At 41.7% G+C, this 15,157-nt stretch overlaps 1 protein-coding gene across 1 annotated transcript; it reads left to right on the top strand.

Annotated features, from left to right (window-relative positions):
• The first annotated feature begins 4,197 nt into the window (after positions 1 to 4,197).
• Positions 4,198 to 14,647, top strand: pou1f1 (POU class 1 homeobox 1). Its single transcript, XM_069663630.1, has 7 exons — positions 4,198 to 4,333; positions 6,192 to 6,353; positions 6,688 to 6,786; positions 13,343 to 13,606; positions 13,722 to 13,886; positions 14,236 to 14,296; positions 14,407 to 14,647. Exons 1-7 carry the CDS (start codon positions 4,198 to 4,200, stop codon positions 14,645 to 14,647), a joined length of 1,128 nt encoding a protein of 375 aa, XP_069519731.1.
• Positions 14,648 to 15,157: the final 510 nt, after the last annotated feature.

Below are 15,157 nucleotides of genomic sequence, written 5' to 3'. Positions count from 1 at the left end.
AATGATTACTATGCAACTAACCTTTTGTGCTTTGTAAATAGGGAATTAAAATCAACCAACCAATAGAACCAACTTGGTAAAAGATGAACTGAAAGTGTAATATTCTCTCTTTTGTCATCATTTATGTCAGTCTGGCAGCACAAGTAATTAAAGTTACTATAAACATATTATTCTGACACCTGCAACATTGTTCACAAGGGTTTACTGTGCAATGACGCATCGAAACACACACACACACACACACCACTTTCTTTCCTTATAACGCTGCTAAACTACTAATGAGCAGGCAATTAAGTTTTATGCAATATGCGTCATGGTGTTTTGTTTATTGCAGCTTTCTGTGGTGTAAAGGGTCATGACATTTTCTTCAAGCAGAGAAGAACACACACTCAGTCACACACACACACACTTGTTGGCAAGTTTATTACACATCAGGACAAACCCCCTGAGATGAGCCAATCTCGTTTTCAAGGTGCTCTCTCTTTCCTGTTTTCACAGAAACTGCCGTGCGCGTGCGCGCACACACACACACACACACAGTCCACCTGGTGCACTGTATGTACGGATGTGATACCTGTGAGAATGTGTCACCACACTCTGTTCCCACTGCATCGCTGGATGGATCAGTGGTCTTTGGAGTGTGCGTGTACAGGTCCGTGTGTCTTTACCTGTGTGTGTGTGTGTGCGTGTGCGTGTGTGTGTGCTGCAGAGGGGGATATATCTTTGTTTGCCTACCCCTGCTTTTGTGCTTGCTACAACATGTTTTTATTGTCTGTATCGAGATTAGAGCAATGGTCAATTTGTCAACATTGGAATTGTATGTGTGTGTGTGTGTGTGTGTGTCTGTGGTGTGTGTGTGTGCGTGCATATGTGTGTAAGATAGAGTGTGTGTGTGTGTGTGTGTCGGGGAGGGAAGACGAGGAGGGGGATCTAGGACAGGTGCTTTAGAAGAACCCTTTTGACTCATGGTCTCTTCACTAATTAAATTTAGGCTCTTTATGTGCATATGCAAGTGTGTGTGTGTGTGTGTGTGTGTGTTTTGTGTGTTTGTACTTGTCTGTCCATGGGAAAGGTCTGCCTTTTCCACTCCCTCACCCTTTGATTATCTATTTTGTCCGCATCAAAATCATGTTTCAGCCTACAGGGAAATTTAATCCTGGTAGCAAATTTCAGTCTTGACAAATTTAATCCACGCTGTACGAAGCGAACATTTGATGCCTTACTTTGATTCTTACATTTTATGACATAAAATGTCTTAAACAGTGTTTAACATCATTGGACAGTTATCTTCAGTACAACTAAGAATCATATTTGTGATAAAAACAAACATTTTAAAGTCCTTGTCTGCAGCAAAATGAGGTACGGGGCTGCACGATAGTGCTCTGGTAAGCACTGTCACCTCACAGCTAGAAGGTTACTGGTATGGCCCTTTCTGTGCGGAGTGTGCATGTCCTCCCCATGCATGAGTGGGTTCCCTCCGATACTTCAGCTGAGAAAGACATGTTCGTTATGTTAATTGGTAACTCTAAAAATTGCCTGTTTTAGTGAATGTGAGTGTGAATGGTTGTCTGTTTCTAAATGTCAGCCCTGGACTGGCTGGTGATCAGTCAAGGGTGTACCCTGCCTCTCGCCCAATGACAGCTGGGATAGGCTCCAACGTCCCCGCGATCCTGGATAAAAATAAGCGGTATAGATAATGTATGGATGGAAAATGGGGTATAATTTTGGTGCTGACTAGACTATGTCTGATTAATAGAAATGTCAAATATTAGAAATAAAGTTGATATTCTAAAGCCAACTATCGACAATCACAGTCTCCTTTTTAATTGAATTAAAGGCAAAGGCCATTTTTCATGTTATGTCATCTCTGCAGGCTGTTACATCATCAACTACGTACATGTAAATCTGAAAAGAGTGTTTGACCATCAACATTTCTAACCAAAATGTCAGCTCAAACTAAAAGTGAGACATTAAGTCTGGGCACAATCAGACACAAACACACACAACCTCCATGTTGTTGTTTTTTAAGCAATTATGAAGAATTATCAGTCTGATCTTTCCATGTAACGTCTAAATTACAGGAAAATGATTTTAATTATCTGCTGTTGGGAGATTATTTTGGGAGATTCACACTACAGGGTGCAGATTGATACAAAACAGAGGTGGTTCAGTCTCCATGTGCAAAAAAAAACAAGCCTGCATTTGCCAGCAGGGAAGATGGTCTTTAGCCTGAGTGGGAGTTGTTGGCTGAAATGAAAGAAGAGAGAGATGTATTTTAAGGATGATACTGGTGTTAGTGAGATTTTTTTTCTTATTGTCGCACAACATTACGCTCAGTTGTCTCCTTAATATTCGGGATTAGGTTACTGTTTATTTCCAACCTGCTTGGGTGAAAGAGGATTTGTCAAAGGCTATTTGATTTGCTTGCTTTGAACACTAAATCTCATTGAGCAATTTTTCAAGGATGCATGTTGAGAGGAAAGGTGAAAATTGAATCCATGCCATCAGTGTTTAGACTTTTATTCAGATTTGAATGCCCATAGATGGGAATAAACTCGACAGAATTAACAGATATTTCCAGATTATTTAAAAATGTTAATGGGTCAACTGAAATCCAAGAATTTCCTACACATGTGTATTTCTCTACCTGACAACCGAGTAAATATTAAAGTCAGTATTGTAACCAAAAAAATAGGCTTTGAGGAGAAACACTGTCAAAAGTACATCCAGTCCAAATTTATACTGCATGCTTGAGCGAGTCGAGTCGTGCCTGCCACCCACAAGCTATTTTCCACCTGCTGCCCACCTACATCAACAATAGTGAGGCAGAATCCAGGATAAACACAAACAGACACAACAGAGTGCACATGGTGGTAACGCTCCTCGGATTAACCTTTATCCTCCCTGATGAGACCCGTTGTCTTTACCTGGAGCACTCTGCATTCAACACAATATAGACACCATGCTGAAACAATAGTAACCTTTTCCTCCACTCGCTCTGAGACAATGCTGCATGAGTTTTTGGGAAGCGGACCACAGGCGGACGGAGGTAGGGCTAAAGCAGTGCTCCTGACCTCAGGGTCAAGCCGGGTCCAGCCAACATAAAACATCCAATTTGCACCCAAAAGCTATTGCGAGGCAATTCAATTTATGTGGTGAAAACAAACGTTTTTCCAATTCCCTTTAGCGTTTGTTGAGGGTACACACAGGCAGGACAAAGCAGGACTGTTGGTTTGAGAGAATTATGGGCAATGCTTAAAGCCAAAGCATATTATATAAAAGTCACCTAAGTCTTTGTTGTTTTAATGAGGATTTTAAGTGTTCACTTTCCCTTTGCAACTACAACACAGCGCTGTAATCAGGGAGAGGCACAGAGAGATAGCAAGAGAAGGGGGAGGAGGTGGTGGATCGAGTTTCTCAGCCGCTCTGTACCCTAATCCTGGATTTGGAAGCAGGATGAGGAGAGCACAGGTACGGACAAACACAAGCAATAACAGCACTGACATGGGATTGGTAGGTGGGGGTGAGAGGCTTGATGGGAAATAGGGGGCCTCATAGGTCGAGAGAGGTGGTAAGTTGTAGGTGGGTGGGATATAAATACCTGCAGTAGACAAAGGCGGTAAAATGCTGAGCGTATGACAGACTCAGGCTTACCTGCGTGTATAACAGAGAAAAAGAGACAGGGGAACGCATCTCAGAGGCCTTAATGAGAGAAAGCTCAGTAGTTGAGGAAGACCTTTCAGCTGAACCACAATCTCATCACTATTCATCCTCGAGAGTCACGGCTGAGGGTACAGATGTGCCTAAAGCTGTGAAGAGTTCTGGCTGAAGTGCTGACATCCGTGTCTCTTTGAGAAAAAAAGGTAACCTATAACAGGGCTCTACCTGCAAATTCCCAAGCGTCTAGAGATAGAACTATGCTTGACTGAGCCAGGGAGCAAAGAGACAAGAAATACAAGAGGTGAAAGAAGCTGCAAGAAAAAAAGACAAGGCGGAATAAGAAAAGGCCAAAGAAGACAAGACCAAGTAAGACAAGGCAAAACAGAAGAAAAGAGAGTAAAGACACAGGACGAGGGAAGCAACAATGGGAGATAAGACCACGTAAACCAAGAGAGGATAAAGCACGAAATCCAACTCGAAAAGGGAACACATCAAACGTCAGTGTGCCATTGGGACCATTCAAGAGAAAGAGAAAAGATGGCCTGCCAGGCATTCAGTGCAGATTCTTTCACCCCACTAACAGGAGATTCACCCTTACCAATCCTCATGCACCACGCTTCAACCAGTGACTGCCTTCCAGCCACATCACATGCACACAGCATGGTTTCTGCAGGTAAATGGGGCTCTTTTGTCCTGGAATGTTTTCTGTTTCTTTAATTCTCTTGTTGTTTGATTGAATTTGGACTCATTTGTAATATATAAACTATGCTTACAGAGTTGCAAAGTTAGAAGACAGTGGAAGTAGTAGAGTTGTTCCAATGTTGATACCAGTGTCGCTATCGGCCTCCAATACTGCCTAAAATGTGGTTTAGGGTATCGGCAAGTATGCAAGTCCGTGCACCGATATGATATATTTTTTAGTCACACTAATATCAGAGCGGTATCAGAATCGGTATCTGGAAGAAAAAAATGGTATTGGGACATTTTTAATCTATAGTGTTGATGTTAAATCCCATCTGCACTATGGCAGACCTCCAACAATATTGACTAAACTGTTGATTACTAATGAAGTCCCATGGGTGCTGCAGGTTAGTCAGGTCATAGGAACTACAAGTTGCGCCTATAAACCTCTAAGTGACCCAACCATGCTTGCCTACATCCCCCCGCCTCCTTACCAAGGCACAGTTGTGTTCTCGAGCAACGCTAAGGATGAATTGAATTGGAAAAATACATTTATTCAAAGCCGATCTAAATTATGTAAATGTATCTAATCAGCTGCTTTGGCCCAGCTGTCTCTACTCAGTGGATAATAGCTTTGAGGATATGTTATCAGTGTGACAGACTCCCCATAGTCTTTTTCAGCATGGAGCATTGTGGAGCAAACTTCCTGCGGGTTTTAGAGCCGGCTCATTGTTATAGCCTGGATTGTACTGGAGCGGATCATGCGAAACACTAGTTAGACATTGGATTTATCCAGCAGCAGATAAAAAGTATCGTGTAAAATCAATTTTCCTACTATAACAAAACTGTAGGTGCTGAATTTGTGCGTGTTGACCTGGCCTATATGTATTTTCTGTCTTCCAATGAGTCTATAAATGAAATGCAAGATGTGGCCATCTAAAAATGAACATAAAACATAATTAATGTGTAGTTATGACAGAAGTTAAATTTGCAGAACATCGATCGATAGCCTCATAAACAGTTTGTCAGACAAGACACGGTAGAACTCAGACACTGTCTGTACATGTGTGTTGATGATACGGTACCACTACAAAGTCAGAGTGCATCTTAACAATGTGGATTTGCATGCATTAGTTCTTGAAGTGTACACGGAACTGAATAAAAAGATGAATATATGAATAACTTAATAAACAGACCAGAGCAATGTTCAATTAGATTTAAATACACTTAGCAAAGAAGAGCCTCCACAGAAAGGTAGAGGTTTTGATGTAAGTTATACTGTATGTCATGATGAATATATCAAAATATATCTTGGTTTTCATGTAAATGTTCAGATCAGAAGCATTTGTCTTGGTTTGCTGCTACTTTTGAGTTCTTCCAAGGTTCAATTTAGACTATTTTTAAATGATTTAACATAGTCTATTGTAGGGCTGCACGCTGGTGTAGTGGTAAGCGCTGTGGCCTCACAGCATGAAGGTTCCTGGTTCCAACTCGGGTTCGGACATAGGGGGGCCTTTCTGTGTGGAGTTTGCATGTTCTTCCCATGCGTGTGTGGGCTCCCTCCGAGTACTCCCGCTTCCTCCCACAGTCTAAAGACATCCGGGAACTCTAAAATCGGCCTGCAGGTGTGAATGTGAGCGTGAAAAGTTGTCTGTCTTTATGTGTCAGCCCGCCTCTAGCCCAATGATAGCTGGGATAGTATATTTATTTTTAAAGCTACATATTCTACTAGTCTTGCCTGTATTCAAAGCTGACCTATATTACATCCTAGCTAACACACCTCTCTAGTTATCTAATTTTGTTCATCTTATGCTCTCCAGTCAGACTGTAACCACATTTGTCTCCATCAGTGTCCTCCGGGCTGTCCCTGGGTCAGCCACCCAAGCGCTCCCACATGCACCTGTCCACTTCCTCCCTTGGCAACGCTCTCGGAAACGGACCCCCGGGCCTACATTACCCGGTCACCCCCTGTCACTACAGCAACCAGCAGGCCACCTATGGCATGATGGCAGGTGGGTGGTGGTGTTGGTATTTGTGTCAACTATTGCAAGGCTGCATTTTATGTGGTGCTATTACACAATGAGCAGACAATTAATCATCATGCACTGTGATATTCCTTTTATTCAGTTATTAAGGACACAATCTGAATATTCTTGGTCTCCAGCTGTGAAGGAGTTCTTCTTTCTCTGTTTGAATCAGCTCTTACTCACAGTGATGACCATGATCGAGGTCTTTATTGTAATTATTGTGCCGAGAATGACAATTACAAGATTCCGTAGATGGTAAAGGCCTCTCTCTCTCTCTCTCTCTCTCTCTCTCTCTCTCTCTCTCTCTCTCTGTCTGCAGCTCAGGAGATGCTCTCTGCCAGTATTTCCCAGACTCGTATCCTGCAGACATGTGGTGTCCCTCACCCTAACATGGTGAGCGGTGCAAACCCATTGCAAGGTAATGATCTCCCCATCAGGTTGTCACACACAAACACAAACACACACACACAGAGCCATTCCCATTCCTGGCCTGCAGCTACGCGCAATAAATTGAGAAGACAACTTGTTTATTCCCATTTAATTTGAAATCTGCGACCAGTTAAAATCAATTTCAGACTTGATTAGCTCGCCTTACGCTTGAACTATTCAGCGCACTTGTTAAACATAACTGTCAAAGCCGACTTCCCACTTCCTCCTCGTCCTGCGGAACGAGCAGGAAAATGAAGGTAGGAGTACGTGGCTCTGTGAAAAGTGTCGGGAGTGATTGGTGTTAAAAGATTTTCTATTTATTGGTGGCATAAGATCGTCTGGAGCCAAATGTAAGTCAATCATCTGTCTTTTCACAAGTGGCGAAAAATATTTTCACAGTCAACATGCAGCTCCAAACAGATTGATCCATCAACACAGTTCTGTCAGTTTCCCTATTCAAACAAATGCATGTATGCCTATGGATTTTATAACATTCTTATTTTGCAGCATTTCATGTCATATCTAACAAACAAAGCAATGATAGTGATCCTGACAGTTATTGCACATGAGAGATTTTTGTATTTGTGTGGACTTTTTTCACTGGTTTGGAGTGGGCGGGGCTTAGCTGGAAAAAGATGATGTCACTTACCTTTAAGGCCCAATCAGGATTTAGTAACTGTAGCGATACTGTCATAAAAATCTGATTAAATCACACGGACACAATCCTGATACAGCAGATTAGTTCAGTTTTAAAGTGTTAAACACATTTAACAGAGAAATATTTTATTGCAAAGTGCTCAGGGGCTTTCAGTGGCATCAAAACTGTATGACTGGTTATGTAAAATGAAGACCATCGTTCAATCATCCCTTTAATAACTTTAAAGGTGGCATATTATGCTCATTTCAAGCTTCATATTTTACTCTGTGATACCTGTGGAGTACCTTAGCATAATTTATAGTTTAAAAACTCTAATTTTTCTTACACTGGTGCTCTGTGCAGGCTCTCATACAGCCTCTGCCTGAAACATCTTAGTCAACTCTGTCCCTTTAAGAAACCCCGCCCCTACAAGCCCGCTTTCTCCTGTGAACATCCAACATGTAACATTGTATATATGTCTTAAAATGTGAAACAGCATTATACCCCCTCTATAAAGTAGTAAAGTAGTTACTGTATAAACAGTAAGTGATTCAGACAAAGGTCTTCTCGGAAGAGGAGTACCTCCGTGTTCTGCTCTTGTAATGTTCAGCAAGTCAGGTTCAGCAATGAAATCTTCCCAGACATGAACACAGAGTAAAACACCCAGACACATCCAACCAGCACAATCTATTAGACAGGATGTCAGTGTACGGGTGTCCTGCATACTAATTCCTCTGAATAATTAAAAAGTGAAGACAAGAAAAAATGGTTGAAGGCATAAAAACTTTTACAGTCGGAAGTAGATAAAAAAATATTTAATACTTGTTGCATTTCTTTGTTAAAGAAAATATAATTGAACTCCTACATTTTTGCGAGCTTTAACAGAGTGGGAGCACATAAAGAACAGAGATAATATGACCTGGAATGTGACCCTGGTGGCTTCGAGAAATGAACATTTGCAGAGGAAATTAGACTGCGTCTTTTAATAGAGAAGAAAAGAGAAGGATTTTAAGCACTCGAGTGTAGACCTGAGGACATGGAGCCGCTCGTTACACGCTCTAATAAAATTATTTGACTCTGTGTGGTCCACCGTGTCAGAGGCTGTGCTGAAATATATTAGGATTCACATTAGACAGCTGGTCACATTTATTAGCATCAGGAGTTCAGTATTCACTTTAATTAACTCAGATTCTGTGCTGGGAAGTGAATCTGTTTGTGATCAGCTAGTTTTAATCGTGTCCATGTCTTAAGATGATAAAGGGAGATCGTATATGAGAGGATAATTAGTAATCAATGACAAACCAACAGTAAGAAATAGTGGAGGCAAACACTACAAGTGGTAGAATCCATGAGAGAAATCCCCTCTGATAAATCACAAAACTTATTCAGTGGTCAGCAGCCCAGCAGAGGGATGTTCTGAAAGGGCAGTACCAGAGTTAATAGCATTAAACAGATCGTTGTAATTACAGAGACTGTATTAGACAAGGTCAGAGAAAAACACGGCCCTTTCAATTTTAAAATTTCATTAGTCTATTCTTTTAAATGAACAATGTATCAGATGACTTTGTGAAATGTGAAAAGTATCAATTCACAAACCCCACAGCTCTGCTCTTCCCCTCAGCTATGCAGAGGTTTTTAGCCTCTTTGCCCCCAGCAGCCTTGTTTTTAGCAACAGCAGGAAATGGGCACGAAATAGCACACAGTGGAGCTTTTCATAGATAAAGATCCAGATATTTTAACCTCTAGTTGGTGGAGATCAAAGACTGTATAAATAATAGATGTTGAAACCGTGACGTCACCCATTTGTTTCCAGGGTTAGGCAAGCTACAAAATTTAGTAAGCTAAGCTACCGGTTACGCCACATCAAATTTAGCTTCACTACACTGAAGCTACCAATCAGAGAAATGTAGCAAGCTGAGCTACCACAACATGTCAACAGTAGTTTGCTACTTTAAAGCTATTTTTATTTACAATGCTATTATAACGGTATTTTTATTATGACTGCAGCAGAGAGCTCCGTGCGTTGCAACTAACTTTGTAGATGGAGAATGTAACTTGTATTAATGCTACCACTACTATGCACTACTTAAATAAAAGAGGGAAGTTATTTGATTCAGAAAAAAGCGATGCTACCACCAAGCTGTGGAGAAATGTAGTTAAACTATTTACGCTGTTATCTGTAGCACCGTTACTGCCCAGCACTGTGTTTGTCAACTGCGTAAAAGAAGCCTTGAGTTTGGCCACTGCCTTTTTGGTTTTCTGGAGCCAGAATGGATTCAATTTGGACAAACGGGTATCGCTGGAGAGTAGCGAGGAGTTGGCAAAAGCTTTACAGTCTATACCCGTGGCTGCTTTGTTAGCTGGTGAATGAGCTAGTTTGCCCTCCCAAAGAGGAGGTTCTTTTTGCGGTGGTGGCTGACTGGAAACGTTTGTTTATCAGACTAAAGAAGTTAATACAGTCTTTAGAAAGTAGTGGACTCATAACTCACTTGCCCAAATCTCAGGTAATACAAATTAGCCCATTGACGCAGGTTTTTCAGGCCCTGATTAAATAATAAATGCAGAGTGTCTCTTTCCCCATTGCCAGTGAAGTATACTCCTTTCAGTCTCTTTTCTGCTGCTTCACAAACGCGCCGAAAATAGGGTTAGTAAACAATAGTGCACACAAAGAACTTAAATTATACTCTTTGGTAAGCAGCACGGAGGCCAGTGAAGATGTTATGGTGGCTAGGTCTTTATTGTATCTATTACTCATTCAGTCTATTTATTTGGAACGATGACCGAGTGCTGCTTGGATGGAGACGGGCGGAATTTGTAGCTGAGATGACAAGGAGGCACGTCAGCATCGCACCTGAAAGGGGCCAGAGATTCGTATCATCATTGCTGATCGGAGCCGAGGTGATAATGACCCAGGTCTACTGCACAGTAGAGGTCTGAATGCTGATTGTAACCTTTCCCACTAAGTAAAAACAGCTGGGTCTTGGCGGGTTTTTTGACCAGTGGGAAAGGGGCTTAAGAGCGCAACGGGTGAATGACACGTACCACCGGCTAACTTAAAATAACTGGTCTTCTAATCACAACTATTGACCTAATTTCTTCAGGAAAAGCCAACATCAATCCTGACTTCTATGCACTGGCCGACGAACAAAAAAATGTATGATAAAAACTTCACTCACGGAAAAAGCAAGAGCTCAGGTTTCTCACACGGTGAAATAGTTCAATAAACCACACAGCAAGCCACATTTGTCCTTTTTCAGCATAAAATAATCCCCTAAAGGCAGCAACACAAACTCAGCTGAGAAGTTAAGTTCACTGACTGTATTAGCTGAGTTGATATCTAGCAGACAGACAGCAGTATCCACCTGTCACTCAAAGTGATCCCACTCCTATAATTTAAGGCCCAAATATAGTTAAAGCGGTGGGTTATATATACGTGTATATATAATTATAAAACCCATACAGTTGTCATGAATGGAGAAATGAGATGTAAAGGACAACATGTTTAATTCTGCTGTAATAGTAGCCATTTTAATGTCGGGCCTAATGGGAATTTTGAGGCTTTTAAAGTCAGCTTCAAGTGGACACTTGAGAAACTGCAGTACTTTTTACACTTCTGCATTGGCTTCAATGGGGGTGCTGCTTGGTGGAGAACAAAACAGAGCTAAAATGCAAGTGGATATGGAGTTAACATTCAACAGGTGTGACTCCAAACCAGTCCTTATATTGCCCCGTCTCGGCTGGATGTGTAAATATGGGACTGTTTGCTAAGACGTTAGCCATAACAAATATATGGGGTGAAAAGTCAATGCCGTGGTTTCAGCTTGGTCAAATATTAAAGACCTACAGAATGAATTTAGTATGTTTGTCAGATTGTTTGCTTCATATCTTTGCTAAATAAATAAAGCTGCTGACGCTGCCGCACTCTTTGGACGGAGCTCATGTAATGCAGTCCGAGGGTCTATGTCCATGTGCACACAGGCTTGTGAGGCGTTTCTACAAACCCACTAAGCCCACTGATCTGCCCAGTCTATCTATGTAGCACACAGACAACTGCAGCTGTAAAGCTGTATGTACACTCCCAAGGGAACTTCAGTGGCAGGCATCAGGCGCAAAGGAGGCAAACTCTTTCTCGGACATGGTGATGAGAACAGTCAGAGTCCAACTGAAGCATCCAAGCCTGAAAAACTGTGAACAAATAAGTTGCACTGATACTTTTTTATATGTTGCTCATTCTATTATCTAAAGTTGATGTTATTTGAAACAATTTACAAGACATCTGCCAATGACACTCTATAGAAAATACCTACATTTTACCGAGATATAACCTCCTATAGTTTTAACGAGAGATTCTAAGAGACTCAGTCCAAGCTCCCCCTGGAGAAAATCACCGATGCATACAGTTATATTGTACAATCTGCCACACTGCTCCCCAGCTGCTGTATGGATCCCACTGAACAATTTAGCGGGTCAATGATTGCCTCCTTTTATCCTCTCCAATATTGGAACTGAAACCATTTACTACATGGGGGTTGTTAGGGCTTTGAATGCACTTAGATCTCTGCCTCTGTATTCCACAAGGAGGAGTCCAAAAGATGCTCAGACGCTGTTGTGGTGCTGCAATATTTAAAACACAATGATGACATGCTGGCAGAGGGGTATTCTGTGACAGTTACCATTCAATTTGTTTAGTGTAAGGGGGATACAGGTTTGTTTTCTCTCATATGTGTCTCCTCTCTCTCTGTGTCTTCCTTTCACTCCTTTACAGTCAGATCTGTAAATTCAGATTGCAGAATTGTATAAAAACTTCAATTGTAGTTGTATAGGTGAGTTTGCACTGCGCTACAACCTGGCTAACACAAGAGGGGGGTGTTGCATTGCTCATAATATACAATGTATTAGCAATGTTGATAGAAGCAACATTTAGGGGAGATCAGGGCGGACGGAAACCGAATATGTGCTGCAGTCAGACTTTAATCACAAACAAGGTTGTGCCAGTTGTCTCCTCCTTTACAACATGATTAATATCTAATTTGAATGATTTAACATTTTAGTAAAGTTAAAGTTTTTTTCCCCCCCTGCAGCTGTGCTGATTGTTGAAGCAATGCGGAGCATCGTGTTCCAAATAACAATTGGTCATCCACCCATCTGGTACCCTGGCACTAATTAGTCATTAATACTAGCAACTCCAGCCACCGGCTCCACTGCATGCAAACACTTAACATTAACAGCCATCTGTAGTAATAACTGTGCATTTTTTACATAAAGCCTGTGGTGTTCTACAACCTGCTATTGAAGGTTGTGCAATTTTTATTTCTACTGACTACAGACCTTTTAAATTAGAGGAGACTCTAATGCACTGCAGCCAGGGAGTTTTCTGCAAGAAATGTGAATGGCCGTGTTAAATTAAGGGTTAACTGTGGAGATATCTGGAGTATATTTAATTAAGGAAGAGAGGAAAGACTGCCTTTTCATTAAAACACATTTCAATTATTTTAGCACTGAAATCAGAGCTGTCCAACTCTGCCTTTACTGTGCCACGTGGTCTGCAGGGGGTTTTGAACATGATCTTCTTACTTCTGAAACTAAAAATTGAGGAGAAAGATCTCAATGGGCCTTCCTCTTTGTTCCAGGGAGGGAAACTTTCAACATTTTCACAATATTTTGGCTCTCATTGAAAAATAACGACAAAATATGAGCTTGCAGGCTCCAGCAGTTTTTATTCTTAGCAGTTTCTAACAGAGGCATGTCAAAACTTTTTGGCGCTGTTGACATAAAGGTTCTCAGCTACATGTAGGAATAGGGGCCGTGCTCCCTTCAGGAACCTTCTGACAGTCTGAGGGTGTCCCCTGTGTCTCCCAACTATTTTTCTTCTCTCAAGCGTTCTCTCTCTCTCTCTCTCTCCCCCCAGGGTCTCTTACTCCTTGCTTGTACAAGTTTCCAGATCATGGTCTAGGTAGTGGTTCCTGTGCATTGAGCCACGGTTTCTCCTCGCTGCCCTCGGCCATCTTCTCTACTGATGAGGCCCCCGGGGGCCCCGCTGTTGTAGAGATGAAAACTGACGCCCAAAGGAAGAGCGTGCGGGAGCCAGAAGATGTCCCTGCTATGGACTCCCCACAGATACGAGAGCTGGAGATGTTCGCCAACGACTTCAAAATACGGAGGATCAAACTTGGTGAGCATTATTTAAATGAATAATAACCACTAGTTTTCCTACCATGGATGCTTCAGCTTTGCTTTTTGTTTGCATCCTAATACGTCTTTCTATCTTTATTTTCACCTTCACCCAGGCTACACACAGACTAACGTCGGCGAGGCTCTCGCTGCAGTGCACGGGTCAGAGTTCAGCCAGACAACGATCTGCCGCTTTGAAAATCTGCAGCTGAGCTTCAAGAACGCCTGCAAGCTGAAGGCCATTCTGGCTAAATGGCTTGATGAAGCTGAGCTGGCTGGAGGTGAGTCTCTCACTCCATCAACCTCCCCTTAGAGCATTTATTTCAACACATTCTTTACCTGGATGTATCATGTTGATGAGGTAAAACTTGTAAGATGTAAATGCACTTTTTATTATATCTTTATGTGAAAGACTGGGAATTCTGGTTATAATAGCTAAACCATTGGATGTAGAACTTGTTTTGCATAAGTCTATACAGTGTTTCCAGGCTTTATACCTTATGACTCCTTAGAAGACAAAACAAAAAAAACACAATCTATTCATAAACCCTACTCACAATATGCCAACATCAGTGAGCTGAGAGCAGAAGCATGCTAAATAAATAACATATCCTCTTTCTCTTCCTGCAGCCTTGTACAGTGATAAAATAGGAATGAATGAGCGCAAGAGGAAAAGGAGAACAACTATCAGGTAACAACTGTAAAGAGCAAATATCTAATGCATACTTTTTTACTATTTTTTTCTCGAGTTCATCCTCTCTTCTCTGTCCTCTGTTCCTTCGTCTTCCTTCCGCACTGCAGCCTGGGAGCTAAAGAGGCTCTGGAGCGCAGCTTTGTGGAGAAAAATAAACCGTCCTCTCAGGAAATAGCTCGGATAGCCAAAGGTCTCCATCTGGAGAAGGAGGTGGTCAGAGTCTGGTTCTGCAACAGGCGCCAAAGAGAGAAACGGGTCAAGACCAGCCTCAACCTCAGCTCCTGTTTGAGCAAACTCAGTCCACACTGCATTGCACAGATGAGTAAAACACAAAGAGCAATGATGTAGTTAAAGGTTCAACTGGAGAGTGTTCGTTAACCTCCAGTCTGATGGAGGCTTCTTCATGACCACAGCTGGTTTAAATGTTTTACATTTAAAATCAAATGTCTTACAAAAATCATTATATTATGAAACAGAAAAATGCTCTCACCATGCATTACAGTGGTAATCTTGAAGATCTTTCATTCTCTTTGGCGGCACCTATGGTGATAAACAGTAATTGGGGGAGCACACTTCCCAGATATCCAGACAGTGTTGCATGTGTGACGTCCACGGTTGGCTCCGGTTGTAACTCTTGATTTTCCACGCTGAAGGTTGCTTTCCTTTTTAGACTGTTTGCCTTCATCTGAGTGTCAAATGTGTTTGTTTTTCTTTGGATTTTCACTTATTTTTGAAGTTGTATCTGTAGTCATCGATCTTTTCTTTGTTTGTTCAGACCATAGACTGTATAAATAATGGACGTAGTCTCAGTGACGTCACCCATTGGTTTCTGAAGAAGCGTTTGGAAGCCTGAATTGC

This window comes from Semicossyphus pulcher, unplaced genomic scaffold (assembly GCF_022749685.1).
Source record: "Semicossyphus pulcher isolate SPU_LCO1_2020_fin unplaced genomic scaffold, fSemPul1.0.p SCAF_15, whole genome shotgun sequence".
Lineage (NCBI taxonomy): Eukaryota > Metazoa > Chordata > Actinopteri > Labriformes > Labridae > Semicossyphus > Semicossyphus pulcher.
This window is presented reverse-complemented; position numbering and strand designations above follow the sequence as displayed.

Coding starts and splice junctions, on each gene's coding strand:
- pou1f1 (XM_069663630.1), top strand. CDS start 4,198: ATGGCCTGCCAGGCATTCAGTGCAGATTCTTTCACCCCACTAACAGGA. Junction 6,787..13,342: donor CGGTGCAAACCCATTGCAAG/GTAATGATCTCC, acceptor CTCTCCCCCCAG/GGTCTCTTACTCCTTGCTTG. Junction 13,607..13,721: donor AATACGGAGGATCAAACTTG/GTGAGCATTATT, acceptor ACCTTCACCCAG/GCTACACACAGACTAACGTC.